This window comes from Moschus berezovskii, chromosome 20 (genome assembly GCF_049115385.1).
Source record: "Moschus berezovskii isolate FMDL1 chromosome 20, NW_MosBer_1.0, whole genome shotgun sequence".
NCBI classification, from domain to species: Eukaryota; Metazoa; Chordata; class Mammalia; order Artiodactyla; family Moschidae; genus Moschus; species Moschus berezovskii.
Genome location: NC_142479.1, coordinates 43,384,846 through 43,403,327, shown reverse-complemented (window position 1 = coordinate 43,403,327; position 18,482 = coordinate 43,384,846). Strand labels below are relative to the sequence as shown.

Here is an 18,482-nt window from a genome sequence, read left to right as displayed (position 1 = left end):
AACTTGGCAACAACAAAAGAAACAAACCTGGACTCATCCGATATCATACATGAATCTCAGTGTGAAACGCCCTTCACCACTCACCTCCCCGAGGGGCTGAGAATAGTGGCTGAATGCTATGTCTGGATCGCGTTCCCTCCGAGGAGGACCGTGGTCATTTTCACTGAAACACCCCCAGCACAGTGCAGTACAAGTGCATTCGAGTGGATGTAGACTCTGTCACACTAGCCGTATCTTTGAGCATGTCACATTCTCTAAACATGTTTGTACAAGTCATGTGATCTCTGACATCCCTCCCTGCTTGGTAGTCTTTGAGGCAGAGCTTCAGAAGAGGTGCAGAGTTAAGGGAAAAAGTATCTATCCCGTTCAGGCTGGAGTAAATAGGAAAACATCACGCCAACGCTTAGAGCAGCGCTATTTCCAATTGCCAAGATATGGAAGCAACCCGAGTGTCCACTCACAGATGAACAGATAAAGAAGTTGTAGTGTATAGACAATGGAATACTACTCAATCATAAAAAATAAAATACAATCTTGCTGTGTATAACAATGGATGGACCTAGAGGGTATTATGCTAAGTGAAATAAGTCAGAGAAAGACAAATACCTCATGATTTCATATATGCAATCTAAATCATGAAATGAAACAAAAACAGACTCATAGATTCACAGGACAAACAGTAGTTGTCGTAAGGGGAGGGGATGGGGGATAGGCAAAATAGGTGAGGGGGATTAAGAGGCACAAACCTTTAGTTTACTTAATAATTAAGCAACGGGGATGTAACATACAGCATAAGGAAGACAGTCAATTACACTGCAATAACTTTGCATGGGGCCAGACGGTTACTGGATTCATCATGGTGATCATTTCATAATCTATGCAAATATCAAGTCATCACGTACCACACAAGATACAAACACTGTATTGTATGTTGACTATATCTCAGTCAAAAGGAAAAAAAGCACAGGAAAGCTGACCCGAATGCTGAAGGAATTACAGCAGACAACTGCATAATTCAGGAAGTCTGATATACACAGAACCTCAAGCATTCTGCACAGACCCTGATAACCTCAGCAACCCCTCCAGCTGCTGATCAAACTGTCCTCTGTGAGCAGGGAATGGGAGGAGTAATCTGTTTCCTTTTCCAGTATCCTCAGCAGGCAAACATCCTTAAAGCGTTCTTGCATACAAGATGATAGAACCAAGACACCAATTTCACATGACTAGCTACCGAAAGTTCAAGGTATTTTTCCCAAAGAATAAAATGGGCTCTAGGACCACCCACCTCAGGTCCCCTCCACTTCAGCATCCCTTACAATGAATGCCTCCGGGAGGCTGCTGGACCTGTCAAGGGTGCTAGAGAAAGTGGTTTTGTCGGAACTCAACCTCGCCTGCCATGGCCCCAGCAGCCTTGGTCTAGAAGCATCCATCACCAGCCTGCCAAGTGTGAGGGAGATAGTTCAAGTCAGGGGAAGACAAAGGGTAGGGTGATAAAAAATGACTCGGTAGACAGAGGTAAGGAAGGAAGCCTTGGGAGGACTAAATGCCACATCAGTTCAGTTCAGTGCAGTCATTCAGTTGTGTCCGACTCTGCAACCCCATGAACTGCAGCATGCCACTGTCCATCACCAACTCCCAGAGCTTGCTCAAACTCATGTCTACTGATGCCACATCAAATCACCTTCAACAGCTCAGCAGACGATCTCCATAAAGCCAGCCCAACGGAGTATACCCTCAGGAACATGAAGGGATTTTCTGAAGGTACAATCACATCACTGTCTTATAAAGTTAACAATATAGATTCCAAGTCACACAAGTGAGAAATAAAAGTGGAAACTAAACCAAATTTTCATTTGTCTAAATAAAATATTTATAATTTAATATTATTATTTTATTCATAAACATTATCAACATAATTTAATATTTAAATAAAGTGTAGGAAGCCCCTACACTTCTGCTGAGTTTTTCCTCCTGAAGTACTACCAAGTTCTTACAGTGAACAGCAGCGAAAAGTCCTCTCTCGTTTTTCCCAAGGGGAAGGGAAAAGATTGCTATTTTGAAATGCACTAGAACATTCTACTCTTAACAAGACCTAACCTCAGGAGAATTTTTCTTTTATTCCTGGCTGTGCCATGCAGCTTGTGGGATCTGAGTTCACCAACCAGGGATTGAGCAAAGGACCACAACAGTGAAAGAGTCAAGTCCTAACCACTGGACTGCCAGGAAACTTCAAGGATAAATTATTTTATCCCAGTAGAACCTGCTGGGATGCTTTCGAAACATGGTGCTGCAGAAGACTCTTGAGAGTCCCTTGGATGGCAAGGAGATCAAACCAGTCAACCTCAAAGGAAATCAACTGTGAGTAGTCACTGGAAGGACTGATGCCGAAGCTCCAATACTTTGGCCACCTGATGTGAAGAGCCAATTCATTGGAAAAGACCCTGATGCTGGGAAAGATTGAAGGCAACAGGGGAATGGGTTGGCAAAGGATGAGATGGTTGGATGGCATCATCAACTCAATGGACATGAATCTGAGCAAACTCCAGCAGATGGTGAAGGACAGAGGAGCCTGGTGTGCTGCAGTCCATGGGGTTGCGAAGAGTCTGTCATGACTTAGCAACTGAGCAACGACAACCTGCTGGGGTTATATCAGAGCCCTACTAAACACTTGCTTCTAGCAGACTCTAGCCTTCCTCACACTGAGAAAGAGAATTAATCAGCTCCAGCATCTTTTAGCCATCCCGTCCTACCAAACACAAAAACCAAGAGGCTGGAAACAGAACGAAAGGCAGCAACAGAGAAGCACTGAAGTTCACGGTGCAGGGTTGCAGGCTTACCCACAGGACTCACACCCAGTCACAGGGCTACAGGGGCTTCCCCTGCTCCCACACCTGACCACTACATCACCAAATGTCTACGCACCACAGGTCCCTTTACCCAATCCTCTTTACCCAATCCTGCATGTCTACCTTCTGACAAAAATTGCAAGGCATACTAAAAGGCAAAAACATAGTTTGAAGAAACTGAACAAGCATCAGAAGCAGAGTCAGAGGTGTCAAGAATGTTGAAATTATCGGGCCAGGAATTTTTAAAAAATATGATGACTACTGAAAGCCCCAGGTCTTAGGGTTTGTCCTGGGCTCTTTAGACATGCCAGCTGACAAGCTTGGGGACACAGACTCAACCAGAGGCTCACTATTAAGGTTTTCATAGACCTCCAGCAAACAAAAGGATCCTCCCTGAGGGCCTCCCATTTTTCTCAGTGGAGAGGCGCACAGAAAGGGGGTACCCTGCAAATCTCCACTCTGTTGGCAGCCTCCTCCATCTCCTCCCTGAGGGCATCGGCTTTGGCACCCGCAGGCTGTGAGCTGCTGGACAAACCCGAAGACTTGGATGTCTGCTGCCACCTGATGAGAAAACAGGAGAAAAAGAGGAGAGGTGTGAATAGAACTTGGTCCCTGCCTTCGAGGAACTAGACTCTAGTCAGATTAGGCATAAATATAAGTTGAGTTTCAGTACAGTGTGGGTGTTTTTTTCTTTTAGCATTTTCAGACATTCTACATCTAAGTTAATGAGCCTTACAAATTGGAGTTTGCGCACATACAAAATAGCCAAAAACACATACCCTTGGCTCTTTAGGGTTCCCATCCCTTTGCCACTGATGCACGAGGCTCCAAGCTTTTTCCCTGTGCACCTTCATAATTTCAGTGTCTTTTAGTGACAAGTTAGAATGGCAGTGAAAGCAAACACTCTGGGATTAGAAAGGGAAGATGCATGGTGAATTGGACTCAACGGTAACTTCTGGCAAAGAACATTTTCCATGTAGCGTGTGGAATCTGATGCTTTATCAACCCTGACAGGGCTTCCCGAGTGACTCAGTGGTAAAGAATCCACCTGCCAATGCAGGAGACCTGGGTTCAATCCCTAGGCTGGGAAGATCACTAGAGAAGGAAATGGCAACCCACACCAGTATTCTTGCCTGGGAGATCCCATGGACAGAGGAGCCTGGTGGGCTATAGTTCGTGGGGTCACAAAGAGTCGGACACGACTGAGCATGCATGCACGCACGTGCGACAGGTGGAGAAAACCCTGAGGACACTGTGGGAGGCAGAGAAACAGCTGGCTACGGACATCACCCAGGGAATGGCACAGCCTCATTGCCGAGAAGAGATCAGGAAAAGGTACCTAGTACCAGACCAGGAGAAAGGGGGCCCCAGTGTCCACACGGCAGGACTAAGAGAGGCTGAGGACAGTGGCCCCTTCAGACAGAGCAAGTGTTCTCCAATTTGTGACACCTTCCCAACTGTCTCCCGAACCCTAAGGGCGAATGACATCACTGCGGCTTTCTCTGAAGCAGGGTCCAGGCCGTTCCTTTTAGTTCCCTGCCCACCTGCAGGCATTGAGTTGGGAAACCTTCATCTACTTGGCCAAAGTCAACCATGGATGCTAAGTGAGAGGGTAAATGGGTAAGATGAAAACAAATGTGAAAGTCAAAATCTCCACTAGGAAGCACTAAGCAGTCTTGGATCAATATTCTGATACCTCATGTATATTTTCTTAAACATTTATCTCCAGGCAGAGAATACTGGCCTTCTAAGGAGGCCCCTTGGGAAACTTTCAAGCGGAAGCACAAATATTTCTGGTTGCTCCTCCAATTAGAAAATAAATTTAAAAAACTATTTCCGGTTGCTAAGTTATTATCAAAGAATTACCCAAAGCAGGCCCTGACAGAGGTTCTAGTTACACTAAGATGCTAGTAGCTATAGCAGGGAATAGCAGCGGGGCCTCTCTCACTCAGGCAGTAAACTCAACAGTCTATAGGGCCCAGCAAATGGGAAAAATAAGTTAAATGGGTCATTATCTTAAAAACTCACCCACCCAATCATTTATTTCCTCCTTGTAACAGGGACATGATATAAGCTGCTTCTCAACTCTAAGGAAAACAACCGAGTCATCAGGGTGGAAAAGGCAGCTGATACCTGGCTACTGTTTTGGGAAGTTGGGAGGGACTCGCTGGGGGTGGGGGTGCTGATGGGGCCCAAGCAGGAGCCTGGGCCTTGGGGAGCTGGATGTTTTCATGGACAAGCTGGAAACTGTCAAGTGAACTCATCAGATGAAATGTGGCAACAGATTAAATAGTGTCCTCTAAACACCATGCGAGCCTGGGGCGGACGGGACAAACCAGAGAGTCCTGCTGGCTCCATCTGGCTCCTGGACCATTCACCCAACGTGGAGGCAAAAAGTACAGTCTTACCCTTGAGAATCAATAATAGACTGTTTTCTCTGCAGAATTCTTTCTTATTGTGTTATGTGCAAGAAAAAAATTGAGAGTGGAGCTGCATCACAATACCAAAAAGAGGAAATCAGTTCTCTTTGCTACTAGCAAAAAGTAGCAAAAAGAAGAATCTTCTGTCACTTTTAAAAAAGTGCACCCATGGGAGAATTACTTTGAAAGGCTTTGGGACATCAAGCTGACTTGAAGCAACAGCGATGGTCACATGTGTACTGAGAAAGATTCCTTACTCATAAAAAGAATTCAGGAAAAATTAGAAATATTTTTCTAATATTCTACTCCAAAATGTCAAAAAAAAAAAAAAATCTAAGCTAACAGGTAAGGATTAGTAAAAATGCCTGGGCAATTCTCTCTTATAATGGCTTGCCCTACAGAAATGATGTATTTATTATTTCTGTTTTTAAAATTAATTAATTAATTAAAGTTCTGGCTGTGCTCGGTCTTCATTGCTATATGTGGGCTTTCTCTAGTTGTGGCAAGTGGGGGCTCCTCTTTGTTGTCGACAGGCTTCTCATTGGTGGTGGCTTCTCTTGTTGCAGAGCACAGGCTCCAGCAGGTGGAGCATGTAGGCTCAGGAGTTGCTCAAGGGCTTGGTTGCTCTGTGGCATGTGGGATCTTCCGCGACCAAGGATCAAACCCATATCCCCTGCACTAGCAGGGGGATTTTTTTCCACTGTACCACCAGGGAAGTCCAACAGAAATGATCTGTTTAATTAATATCTCCAAGCCACAGCCAAATAAAATATGGAATGTCATGGATATAATTTGGATCTCAGATAATGAATGTACTTCCATAATAGATTATGGGACAGACCTACAGCCACCATCTGACTCGTCCTGCCTGAAAAAAAGAAAGTAACCAATAAATAGGCATAAGAACTACAGTGCCCATAAATACTAAACTGATTTTTAGGGTATTATAGATCTGGATTAGGTCTTTTTATAAAACCCAAATTACATTTAATATATGTATATTAAAATGAAGACATTATTTTTCCTCACAATTCTGTCCTGGTACTTTAAAAGCATACACCTTTCCCCTCCCTTATCTATTCTGACATTATAAATACCCACCAAATGGTCCCTTTGTGGAAACTGAATAGCACAATATCAAGTAAAACTAGGAAACATTTTGTATAGGTAGTAATTTGTTAGGAGAAGTGCCAGGAGTCATGAATCTCAACGAACAATAGATGCTGGAGAGGGAGTATGGAGAGAAGGGAGCCCTTCTGCACTATGGGTGGGAATGTAAATTGGTACAGCCACTAAGAGGAACAGCATGGAGGCTCCTTAAAAAACTTAAAACAATCATATGATCCAGCAATGCCACTCCTAAGCACATATCCAGAGAAAACCATAATCCGAAAGGAGACATGCACCCCACTGTTCACAGCAGCACTATTCACAAACGCCAAGACATGGAAGCAACATAAACGTCAATCAACAGAGGAATGGATAAAGAAGATATGGTACATATATATACATGGAACGTGACTCAGTCATAAAGTGGAATGAAATAATGCCATTTGCAGCCACGTGGATGAACCTAGAGACTATCATACTAAGTGAAGTAAGTCAGACGAAGACAAATCTCATGTGATATCACTCATATGTGGAATCTAATTTTATAAAGCAGGGAAGCCTGGCATGCTGCAGTCCATGGGGTCGCAAAAAGTCGGACACAACTGAGCGACTAAACTGATTGGATTTAAAAAAAAAAGACGCAAGTGAACTTACGTTCAAGACAGAAACAGACTTAACAGATATCAAAAACAAACTTATGGTTAGCAAAGGGGAAACGTGGGGTGGGTTATAAATCAGGAGCTTGGAGTGAACAGACACACACTACTATATATAAAATAGATGACCAACAGGACCCGCAGGGAACTCTACTCACTATTCTGTGATAACCTCTATGAGAAAAGAATCTGAAACAGAAGGAATATATGTATCTGCATAACCGAACCACTCTGCTGTACACCTGAAGCTAACACAACACTGTAAACATCTGTGCTCCAATAAACTTGAAATATTTTTAAAAAATCACTCATTTCAAGGAATGATGATATTCTCAGCCAAAGGCTCTATAAATAAACTCAACAACTGTCCTGCTCTGTTAAGGGGAGAAATAAGGATTCTTGTCCGAGAAGAGTTTGAGCTTTGAAGCTGGAAGAGGAGAAAGTTCATTTCTTCCCACTAAGAGAGCTGAGGTGACCCACCATTCTCTGGGAAAGATGCTATCACTATGATTTAAAGAAAGCTGAGTGCCCAAGAATTGATGCTTTTGAATCGTGGTGTGGGAGAAGACTCTTCAGAGTCCCCTGGACTGCAAGGAGATCCAATCTGTCAATCCTAAAGGAAATCAGTCCTGAATATTCATTGGAAGGACTGATGCTGAAGCTGAAACTGCAATATTCTGGCCACATGATGTGAAGAACCAACTCATTGGAAAAGACCCTGATGCTGGGAAAGATCGAAGGCAGGAGAAGGGGACGACAGGGGATGAGATGGTTGGATAGCATCACCAACGCGATGGACATGAGTTTGAGTAAACTCTGGGAGTTGGTGATGGACAGGGAGGCCTGGTGTGCTGCAGTCCACGGAGTCACAAAGAGTCGGACACGACTGAGAGCCTGAACTGACCTGAACTGATGATTTGGGGATGATGAAGATAGAATGCAAGGTTTAAGGAAGGACTTCTCTGGTGCTCAGTGGTTAATACACCTTCCAATGCAGAGGATATGGGCTCCACCCCTGGTCAGGGAGCTAAGATCCCACATGACATGGGGCAACTTGGCCCGCGCGCCGCAACTACTGAGACCCACACGCCGCAACGAGAGAGATGTCTGAGTGCTGCAACGAAGAGCCAAGGCAAGGAAAGATCCTGCAGGCTGCAACTAAGGCCTGATGGAGCCAAATAGACAAATATTTATAGAAACAAAAAAGCCTCCAGGGAACAAAAAGGCTGGAAATAAGGGTAAGACATTTCAGAGACCAGGAGAAGGGCATAGAAGGCAAAGTCAAGATGACTTCAAGGTGACAGGGAGTCCAGAAGAAGTTCTGGAAGGAAAGGGGAGAGCTGCGTTACAGGGACATGCGTTGTTTCATCTGCCCCATCTTCTCTGCTCCTCTCCCACTGGCATCATCCATTCTCTGAGGGCCTAGGAGGAGGAAGCTGTGAGGAACAGATCCTAATGAGTACAGACTGACCAAATGCGTAAGTGGGGTGGGGCAGAGGTGGGGGCAGTGAGAACCCACCTGCCCCCGAAGAGCAGCTGGTGATGTCTGCATTTCCATAGCAGAGAATCAGGTCTCACTCTATGTTCTATCTTGGCAGAGTCCTCATGCTGACTCAGGGTGAAGGGTCAGAGTGAAAGGCAAGAAGCTGGGGGAAGCTGGCTTCTGAAAGGCTGTCAAGGGTCTAAGTTCAAGGTAAAAGCACAGAAATTTGGATGGGGTGGTAGATATTGCCTTCAGTTCAGTTCAGTTGCTCAGTTGTGTCCGACTCTTTGCAACCCCATGAATTGCAGCACGCCAGGCCTCCCTGTTCATCATCAACTCCCAGAGTCTACCCAAACCCATGTCCATAGAGTCGGTGATGCCATCCAGCCATCTCATCCTCTGTCGCCCCCTTCTCTTCCTGCCCCCAATCCTTCCCAGCATTAGGGTCTTTTCCAGTGAGTCAACTCTTTGCATGAGGTGGCCAAAGTATTGGAGTTTCAGCTTCAACATCAGTCCTTTCAATGAACAACCAGGACTGTCTCCTTTAGGATGGACTGGTTGGATCTTCCTGCAGTCCAAGGGACTCTCAAGAGTCTTCAACAACACAGTTCAAAAGCATCAATTCTTTGGTGCTCAGCTTTCTTTACAGTCCAACTCTCACATCCATACATGACTACTGGAAAAATCAAATCTTTGACTAGACAGACCTTTGTTGGTAAAGTAATGTCTCTGCTTTTAAATATGCTATCTAGGTTGGTCATAACTTTACCTCCAAGGAGTAAGCGTCTCTTAATTTCATGGTTGCAATCACCATCTGCAGTGGTTTTGGAGCCCAGAAAATTAAAGTCAGCCACTGTTTCCACTGTTTCCCCATCTATTTCCCATGAAGTGATGGGACCAGATGCCATGATCTTCGTTTTCTGAATGTTGAACTTTAAGCCAACTTTTTCACTCTCCTCTTTCACTATCATCAAAAGGTTCTTTAGTTCTTCTTCACTTTCTGCCATAAGGGTAGTGTCATCTGCATATCTGAGGTTATTGATATTTCTCCCAGCAATCTTGATTCCAGCTTGTGCTTCTTCCAGCCCAGCGTTCCTTATGATGTACTCTGCATATAAGTTAAATAAGCAGGGTGACAATATACAGCCTTGACATACTCTTTTTCCTATTTGGAACCAGTGTGTTGTTCCATGTCCAGTTCTAACTGTTGCTTCCTGACCTGCATACAGATTGCTCAAGAGGTATTCCCATCCCTTTCCGAATTTTCCACAGTTTATTGTGACCCACACACTCAAATGCTTTAGCATAGTCAATAAAGTAGAAATAGATGTTTTTCTGGAACTCTGTTGCTTTTTTGATGATCCAGCGGATGTTGGCAATTTGATCTCTGGTTCCTCTGCCTTTCGTAAAACCAGCTTGAACATCTGGAAGTTCACGGTTCACCTAATGCTGAAGTCTGGCTTGGAGAATTTTGTGATATTGCCTTACCAGTCCCAAAACCCAAGAGACCATAAGCTGGAGACATGAAAACACTCATTAAATACTGGAAGAGAAGTCCCTGATGACACTTCTCTACGGTTTCAAAATCTACAAGCCACCTCTGGTGTCACCATTTAAAACATGAGACAGAATTAGATGGACCACATCTGTTACCCAGAAGAAATTCTCCTTTAGGGAAGTTGAATGAAGAAATGTAAGTGGACAAGGCAAGGACAAGCTTTGAGGCTAACATCCAGCCCTGAGCAGAAGCTGAAAATTCAGGTTTTCCTTACAGAAGCAGAGAAAAGACCTCAGAGCTAAAACCCAGGTCCTCAGAGGAGGAAACCCCTCTGCAAACCCAGAAGCATCGTGTCCACCATCATTCTGACAGCGCAACAAACAGCATGGCTGCAATCATCTCGTGGTGTTGTTCAGTTGCGCAGTCATGTTCGACTCTTTGTGACCCCGTGGACCACAGCATGCCAGGCTTCCCTGTCCCTCACTATCTCCTGGAGGTTGCCCAAGTTCATGTCCATTGAGGCAGTGATGCTACCCAACCATCTCATCCTCTGTTGCCCCCTTCTCTGTCTGCTTTCAATCTTTCCCAGCATCAGGGTCTTTTCCAATTAGCTCTTCACATCAGGTGGCCAAAGTATTGGAGCTTCATCATCAGTCCTTCCAATCAACGTTCAGGGCTGATTTCCTTTAGGACTGACTGGTTTTATCTCCATGCAGTCCAAGGGACTCTCAAGAGTCTTCTCCAATACCACAGTTCAAAAGAATCAATTCTTCAGTGCTCAGCCTTCTTTATGGTCCAACTCTCACATCCATACACGACTACTAGAAAACCATAGCTTTGACTAGACGGACCTTTGTCAGCAAAGTAATGTCTCTGCTTTTTAACATGCTGTCTAGGTTTATCACAGCTTTTCTTCCAAGGAGCAAATGTCTTCCAATTTCTTATGTGACTCCCCAATGTGGGACCACAGAAGAGAAATCTATACCATCGGAAGCAGGAAAAGGTGACCAAGTCCCCAGATTCAGAAATTCTCCTCTTTTCTTTTTTTGGCTGAGCCATGTGGCTTGCAGGATCTTAGTTTCCCATTTAGGGATGGAGTCCTGGCACTGAAAGCACCAGTCCTAACCACTGGACAACCGTGGAATTCCCAGAAAATCTCCTCTTATTACAGACACCACACATCACCCAACCTCCTCTCTGATCTCTGCTCCTACCACCCTCCCTTTTTCCCTTCCACTCCCACCATGCCCGCCTTCATTCTGTTTCCTGAATACGTCACCCTTATTTCCACCCACAGGGCCTTTGCTGTTCCCATTGTCATGGACAGCTTTGCAATGTATGTCTGAGTAGCTGCTTCCTTCTTATCAGATCAGTGTCATCTTCTCAAAAAAAAAAAAAAGTCTTCTCTGTTTCACTACTATGCCATGGCCTGCTTCTCCAGAGCCACTTCCAAACTTACACTGTGGTGTCTTCCTGAAAGGACATATGACTGCTGAAATGGCCTTGTGTGTTTTCTCTTGTCCAGCGTCCAACTCCCAAATCAGGCCACAGCCTCTCTAAGAGCAAGGCCCCTGTACTCCAGCACCCAGCTCACAACAGAAGTAAGAAACACTCAGTGGATGAACACACACACACTCATACACACACCACTGCCTTCCAACTCAGATCGCTGCTCTTTCAAAGCAGCAGAAATGGAAGCAAAGAAAACCCACCATACCTCGTTCGTGAAGAGTCCATGTCCAGCACCAGCTTGGCTAAGTGTTTCCTCTGTTTTTGGATATTTGGGATTTCTACCTGTGCGTACAGGAAACAAACAAAGAAAACACTGTTGATTTGAAGTCCAATGACAGATTTTTTAAAAAAATTTTAAAGATTGAATTATAGTTGAATTTCCAATGTTTCAGGTCTACAGCAAAGTGATTCAACTATATATATATATATATTTCAAGTTCATCTCCATTATAGATGAACTTGAAAAAAAATAGATATATATGTATAAAACTGAATCACTCTGCTGTATAACAGGTCTGTCCCATTATAGGTTATTATAAGATATTGAGTATAATTCTTTGTGCTAGACAGTAGGTCTTTGTTGGTTATCTATTGTATACATAGCAGAGTGTGTATGTCTATCTCAATCTCCTAATTTATCCTCCCACCTTTCCAGGGAGTGAACCTGAGCCTCATGTCTCCTGCACTGGCAGGTGGGGTTCTTCACCACTAGCGCCACCTGGCCTCACTACACACATTTCAGGAGCTCAGCAGTCACAGGGGGTTAGTGGTCACTAAGCAGTGTAGACCGGAAACATCTCCAGCACCGGGGAGGTTTGTAGGACCAATTAAAGGGGATGCGAAGAGGGCCAGGGTTCACAGCAAATAACATCCCCCAACCATTTTATCTCTTACTTGATAAAATTTCACTTGGTTGAAGCTGGCAAAATTGTCACCTACACATTAAGGCTTCTTCTTAAAAAGACAGTTTGCATTAGTGTCCTTTAAAGTAGACAGAGAAGGGCCCTATCTCAACAGAGACAGAGAGGGGGTTGCACAGAGTCTCTAGGACATGAGCCCCCATGTCCAAGAACAGGGGCTTATGAATAGGGGCTGCTGTTCATTTTTTAATTGAAGGACAGTTGATTTACAACGTTGTCATACATATATATATATTTTTAAAATTTTCTTGTCCATTACGGTTTATCACAGGAGACTGGATTTAGTTCTATGCACTATGGAGAAGGACCTTGTTGTTTATCCATCCTATATATACTAGTTTATGTGCTAATCCCAAACTCCCAATCCAACCCTCCCATATCCCTCTCCCCCTTGGCAACCACCAGTCTGCTCTCTATGTCTGGGGGTCTGTTTCTGATTCACAGGTAGATTCATTTGTGTCCTATTTGAGATTCCACGTCATTTCACTGAAGACTGGAGATGGGTGGAGGACAGGGAGGAGGATGGGGCGGAGACCCTGTGGGGGATAAAGTGATGCCACCAGCCTTGCAGTTTCACTCTCCAGGATGGCATGGGTGGGAGAAGGGGACAGCATTCAGCTCAAAGGGCTCCCATGCTGGGGAACCCCCTGCAGGTGGGTAGTAACGATCCCCGGTGAGACAATGTGTCACTGGGTGAGGGGCAGAAACAACCCTGAGGCTGGAGCCAAAGGACCCCAGGGACAACCACTCTGCCCACCCCAATCACATGGGTCCAGCCTCGCTCCCACTTCTGACCTCGGCCAGCAAGAACAGTGGCTCGATCACATCCCTCTCGACCTGCAGTTCGAAATGAATCAGCTCCTGAGCCAGCTTGTCCTCTGTCTCACCGCAGAGTTTCAGCATCTTCCTGCAACAGAAGGGGAGGAAAACCATCCCGAGTACTCTGCAGAGAAAGATGTGACCCATGTCCTAATGCTGTCACCTGCCAGCCAGGTAAACACCCTTGAGAAAAACCTGCTCCATGCAGTTTTGTTTCTGAAACTGTCCACTTTCTAAAGGATGCTGAGTACCTACTATGTGTCGTGCTAAAAGGGGGTCTGTGGGGAATTAAGAGAGATATAGAGGGGCTTCCCTGGGGCGGTCCAGTGGTTGAGACTTCACCTTCCAATGCAGGGGGCCGGGGTTCGATCCCTGGTTGGGGAACTAGGATCCTGTATACTGCAACGAAGGATCCTGTGTGCAGCAACCAAGACCTGGTGAGGCCAAATAAATACTTAAAAGAAAAAAAAGCAGCAGCTCTCTCCTCTTTCCCCGTTTGCCTAAAGTGAAAGTGAAAGTCACTCAGTCACGTCCAACTCTTTGTGACCCCATGGACTGTAGTCCATGGAATTCTCCAGGCCAGAATACTGGAGTGGGTAGCCTTTCCCTTCTCCAGAGGATCTTTCCAACCCAGGGATCGAACCCAGGTCTCCCCCATTGCAGGTGGATTCTTTACCAGCTAAGCCACAAGGGAAGTCCAAGAATACTAGAGTGGGTAGCCTGTCCCTTCTCCAGTGGATCCTCCCGACCCAGGAATCAAACCGGGGTCTCCTGCACTGCAGGCAGATTCTTTACCAATTGAGCTATCAGGGAAGCCTTAAAAGCAGGGTATGAATCTGTAAAGGGGTCCCCCTCCCATCTCTATCAGATGCTAATCACCAGAGACAATTCCAGACCCTTATCAGCCCAGAGACAGCCCCAGTGGACTCCACATTACAAACTTTACTCTTATCTTCTACTAGTTCCCCATATATTTACCTTCCCACAATTTGCTGCCCTAGAGACTAACATTTCTTTTTCTTTGTCTTGTCCCATCTCTAAAAATCACTGCTCTTTTGTGAAAAATGCTACATAGGCCCAAGTTCAAGTCACCCCTTTGAGTTACTCATCATTGAGTTCTCCCATGTGTATGATAATCAAACACGCATGCTTTTTCTCTTAGTCATGTGTCCTCTGTCAATTTTGCTTGCAGGGCCTGTGAAAGAGCCGAAGATGGGAAGAGGGAAAAGAATTTCTTCATCCTCTCTGCACATTCACTTTGTTGTTTGTTGCTGTTCAGTCACTAAGTCGTCTGACTCTGCAACCCCATGGACTGCAGCACTCCAGGCTTCCCTGCCCTTCACTGCCTCCAGGAATTTGCTCAAACTCATGTCCATCGAGTCGGTGATGCCATCCAATCATCTTATCCTCTGTCGCTCCCTTCTCCTCCTGCCCTCAATCTTTCCCAGCATACTTTTTTGTTTTTTTAAATACTTTCTTGCTCTTTGAATTTCACTCTTTTCTTCTGGACATAATCTACCTCACACAACCTTAACTAGTTTTTCAGCGAGAACAAGCAAATGGTAACTCCTCTAAATCTGTGCCTGAAGATAACCTATTTTCCTCTTATTCCTTAAGATTTTTTAAAAAATATTTGCTTATTTGGCTGTCAGCTCTTTGTTGCGGTGCACGTTGGCTCAGTAGCTGCAACACGTGGGCTTTGTTTGCCCATGCCATGAGGGATCTCAGTTCCCCAGCCAGGGGGGACTGTTCCCTGCATTACAAGGAGGATTCTGAACCACTGGACCACCATGGAAGTCCCTTCCCCTTATTCTTGAATGACAACTTAGTACGTCACTGAGTCTAGATTTCTCACGTTTTTCCCTCACAACTTGAAGATATTCCTCCCTTCTTTCCTGGCATTTGTTTCGGCTCATAAATAGTCAGCTATCAGTCTAAGTGCCCTTGTATACATACTTGGTGACTGAACAACAACAAGCTTTCTCTGCTCGACTTTAAATCTCTCTTTTGTGTCAATGGTGTGTAGTTGTTTTACAATGGCGTGTCCAGTGATGGATTTCTTTTTGTGGATCTCTGTCAGGACCTTTTGTGCTCCTTAAATCTGAAGACTCATGCTTTTCTTCAAATCTAGAAAAGGAAAATTCAACCATAAACTTACCCTTCTATTTTCTTCTTCAGGAGCAACTACCACACATTAATGCTCTATATTTATAACCTGCCACTTGCGTTTCTCCACTTAATGTTGCCTGTATCCTTAGCGCTTCTATTGGGTCAGCCAACAGAATTCATTCAGGATTTTCTGTAAGCTCTTACAGGAAAACCCAAAGGAACTGTACTTTATTCTGGTCATTCTTGTGGCGACTCCAGATACGTTTTCAAGGTCACCAGTTTCCATATCTGTGTGCAACTTCCAGTTTCTCTCAAGTAAGTTTTTAAAGTATAATAAATATAATTTGAATTTTTAAAAGTTCTATTTGGTTTTCTTTGATTCTGCCTCTTCTTTTTTTCCCCTTGTACTGATTTTTTTTGTCAAGAATTTTTTTGTGTTTATTAAATTTTTAAATTTCACTTTAAATGTAATTACTGTCCATTTCCTTTCATGCCACCCTAGTATTTTTAGCTCTTAGGGTCCGATTCTCCCATCAGCTGTGCCTGCTGACCCTCTCTCATGATGCTTCTATTTTTAGCTTGTTTTTATTGTGAGCTCAAAATCAGCAAGGGTTGTTCTTCTGGGAATCCTTTAAGTTCTGACATCTGACACGGAGAGATTTCACATTTGCTTCTGCTGGGGCCCGAGGGATTTTGAATGTCCTTCAACCATTTTTTTTTTTTTTTTTTGACCACACCTCATGGCATGTGGGGTCTTGGTTCCCCAACTGGGGCTCAAACCTACACCCCCGGCAGTGGAAGCACGGAGTCCTAACCACTGGACCGCCAGGGAAGTCCCTACAGTTTTTTGTTAATTTCTCCCCTTGGGAACTGCCTCCTGCCCAGACACTATGACTCCAGGGCCTGGGGGCTCAATTTCTCACTGGCCACCGCCCCTTCTTCCCCATCCAGCCCCCGGCCAGGCTTCAGTGTCCTCAGTGCCTTGCTGAGATGTGCTCGTCCCCTCTTTAAGGACGGGGACTTTCCCAGATTTGGCACGAACCCATGCGTGGTATCTCCTTACCCCAGAAGTGTGTCATCTCCCAGGATAGCTGACCCTTCCATCAGACACTGAGCCAGTGTTGTCAAAGGCAATTTTTTCTGAAAAGGAAAAAAGGATGTGGTAATGAAAATGACTTCAACAGTCACCCACTTATATGAAAATAGTGAGAAGTCAAATACTTGCCTAGATACTCTGTTAGCTAAGAAACAAATTTACTTTAAAATATGTATAAAATTTAAAAACTCAGAGGATACAAAGGTGGGTTAGACTCAGAGATGTCAAAATTCAGAAAATTAAAACAAAATTTGCTAATTTGGAAAATAAGGCTACGGTTTACATGCTGCATTTTAAAATCTAGTAGGATAGCAACAGGGAAAAAAGATTTCAAAATTATGCTAAAGACTTCAGCCACGCTTTAATTAGAAATCAATCTCTTTCTTAAGAAGTCAATTAGCCCTAATTTATAAACAAGGCAGCTTAAGGTCAAGAAAGAGAGAAAATGTTCACCTAGAATTACAATGCAAACAAAGTAATCATCAATATAAGGCAGACTCCAAAGAAGATATAAAATGGCCAATAACCAAATGAAAAGATGCTCAACATCCTTAGTCATTAAGGAAAGCAAATGAAATCTGCAATGAGATACCACCTCATCCCCAGTAGGATGGCTATCATAATATTAATAATATATATTCTTGGATACATAAAATAAATATTGGTGAGCATGTAGAGAAATTGGAACCTTCATGCTTTGCCAGAAGAGATGTAAAACGGTCCAGCACTGGGGAAAAGTTTGGCAGTATTTCAATAAGGTAAACAAAATTAACATATGGCCCGGCAATTCCACTCTTGGGTATGTACCCAAAATACTCTGAAACAGATGGCTGAATAAAAACATGCATGATGTGAAGAGCGGCCCAATGCACAATAGCCAAAAGGTAGAAACAGCACCAATGTCCATCAATGGGTGAGTAAAGAAACACAATGCAGTCTGTCCACACAAAGGAACTACTACACAGCCAGAAAAAGAGAATGGCTACAGTGTGGATGCACCCTGAAGGCATTGCCAGACAAAATGGGCACATGATGCATGATTCAACTTATATAAGCTGTCCAGAATAAACAAATCCATGGGACAGGAGCTAGACTTATGGTTAAGAGATGAGGGGGAAACTCCAATACTTTGGCCACTTGATGTGAAGAATTGACTCATTGGAAAAGACCCTGATGCTGAGAAATATTGAAGGCAGGAGGAGAAGGGGACAACAGAGGATGAGATGGTTGGATGGCATCACCAACTCAATGGACATGAGATGAGTAAGCTCCAGGAGTTGGTGATGGACAGGGTGGCCTGGTGTGCTGCAGTCCATGGGGTTGCAAAGAGTCGGATACAACTGAGCGACTGAACTGAACTGAAGAGCTGAGGGGGAGGGGGATTAATTGATGAGTATGGAGTTTCCTTTAGGGGAGACGGAAATGCTTTGAAAGTAGATTATGGTGGTAGCTGCACAATACTGTCCCTGCACTAAATGTCACTGAATTGCACTTTAAAATAGTGAAAATGGTAAGTTTTATGTTATGTGGGAAGTGAGGGGGAGAGAGGAGGAGGGAGGCAGAAAGGCAGAACAATCTATGATCACAGAACAATACATCCTCCCTCCTTACTAAGTGTGGACAAGCCCTGTTCTTCCTGAGCCTAAACCATCCAGCACACGCCGAGAACAAAGTGAGAACAACTGGATCTCCTTAGGCCTTCTGGTCTCCACCACCACACAGACCTCCTCCCATCCCACAGCCTTTGCCTCAGGACCCAGAGACCCTCAGCTGTCACTCACGTCCTCCCCAGAGTGAACGGGGCGCCCACCTACCCGGGTGCCACAGCCGTGGTGACTGGGACCGCACGCTGCTTTCACGGAGCTTATACCCCAGGGCGGAGAGACAGCTACTAACACAGACACTATGAAGGAGACTGTTTCGAGAGCTGGAAGTGCTGTGCGGGCAACAGAAAGCAGGACAACAGGCAGAGTGGGCAGCTGTGGCGAGGGAGCGGTGATGAGAAAAGACCCT

General features: G+C 44.6%; 1 protein-coding gene across 5 annotated transcripts in view; it reads right to left on the bottom strand.

Annotated features, from left to right (window-relative positions):
* The window catches only part of ARHGAP44 (Rho GTPase activating protein 44), a 122,642-nt gene that overhangs the window by 27,122 nt on the left and 77,038 nt on the right, over positions 1 to 18,482 (bottom strand). For 3 of the 5 annotated variants that reach the window (XM_055407311.2, XM_088828915.1, XM_055407312.2), the window contains exons 4-7: positions 16,437 to 16,513; positions 13,241 to 13,352; positions 11,731 to 11,807; positions 3,290 to 3,407 (exon numbers count right to left, since the gene is read on the bottom strand). In XM_055407311.2, coding sequence (XP_055263286.2) covers positions 3,290 to 3,407; positions 11,731 to 11,807; positions 13,241 to 13,352; positions 16,437 to 16,513 — 384 coding nt within the window. Of the gene's footprint in view, positions 1 to 3,289; positions 3,408 to 11,730; positions 11,808 to 13,240; positions 13,353 to 15,220; positions 15,392 to 16,436; positions 16,514 to 18,482 lie in introns of those variants that run through there. The other 2 variants (XM_088828917.1, XM_088828918.1) reach the window with 2 other exon arrangements.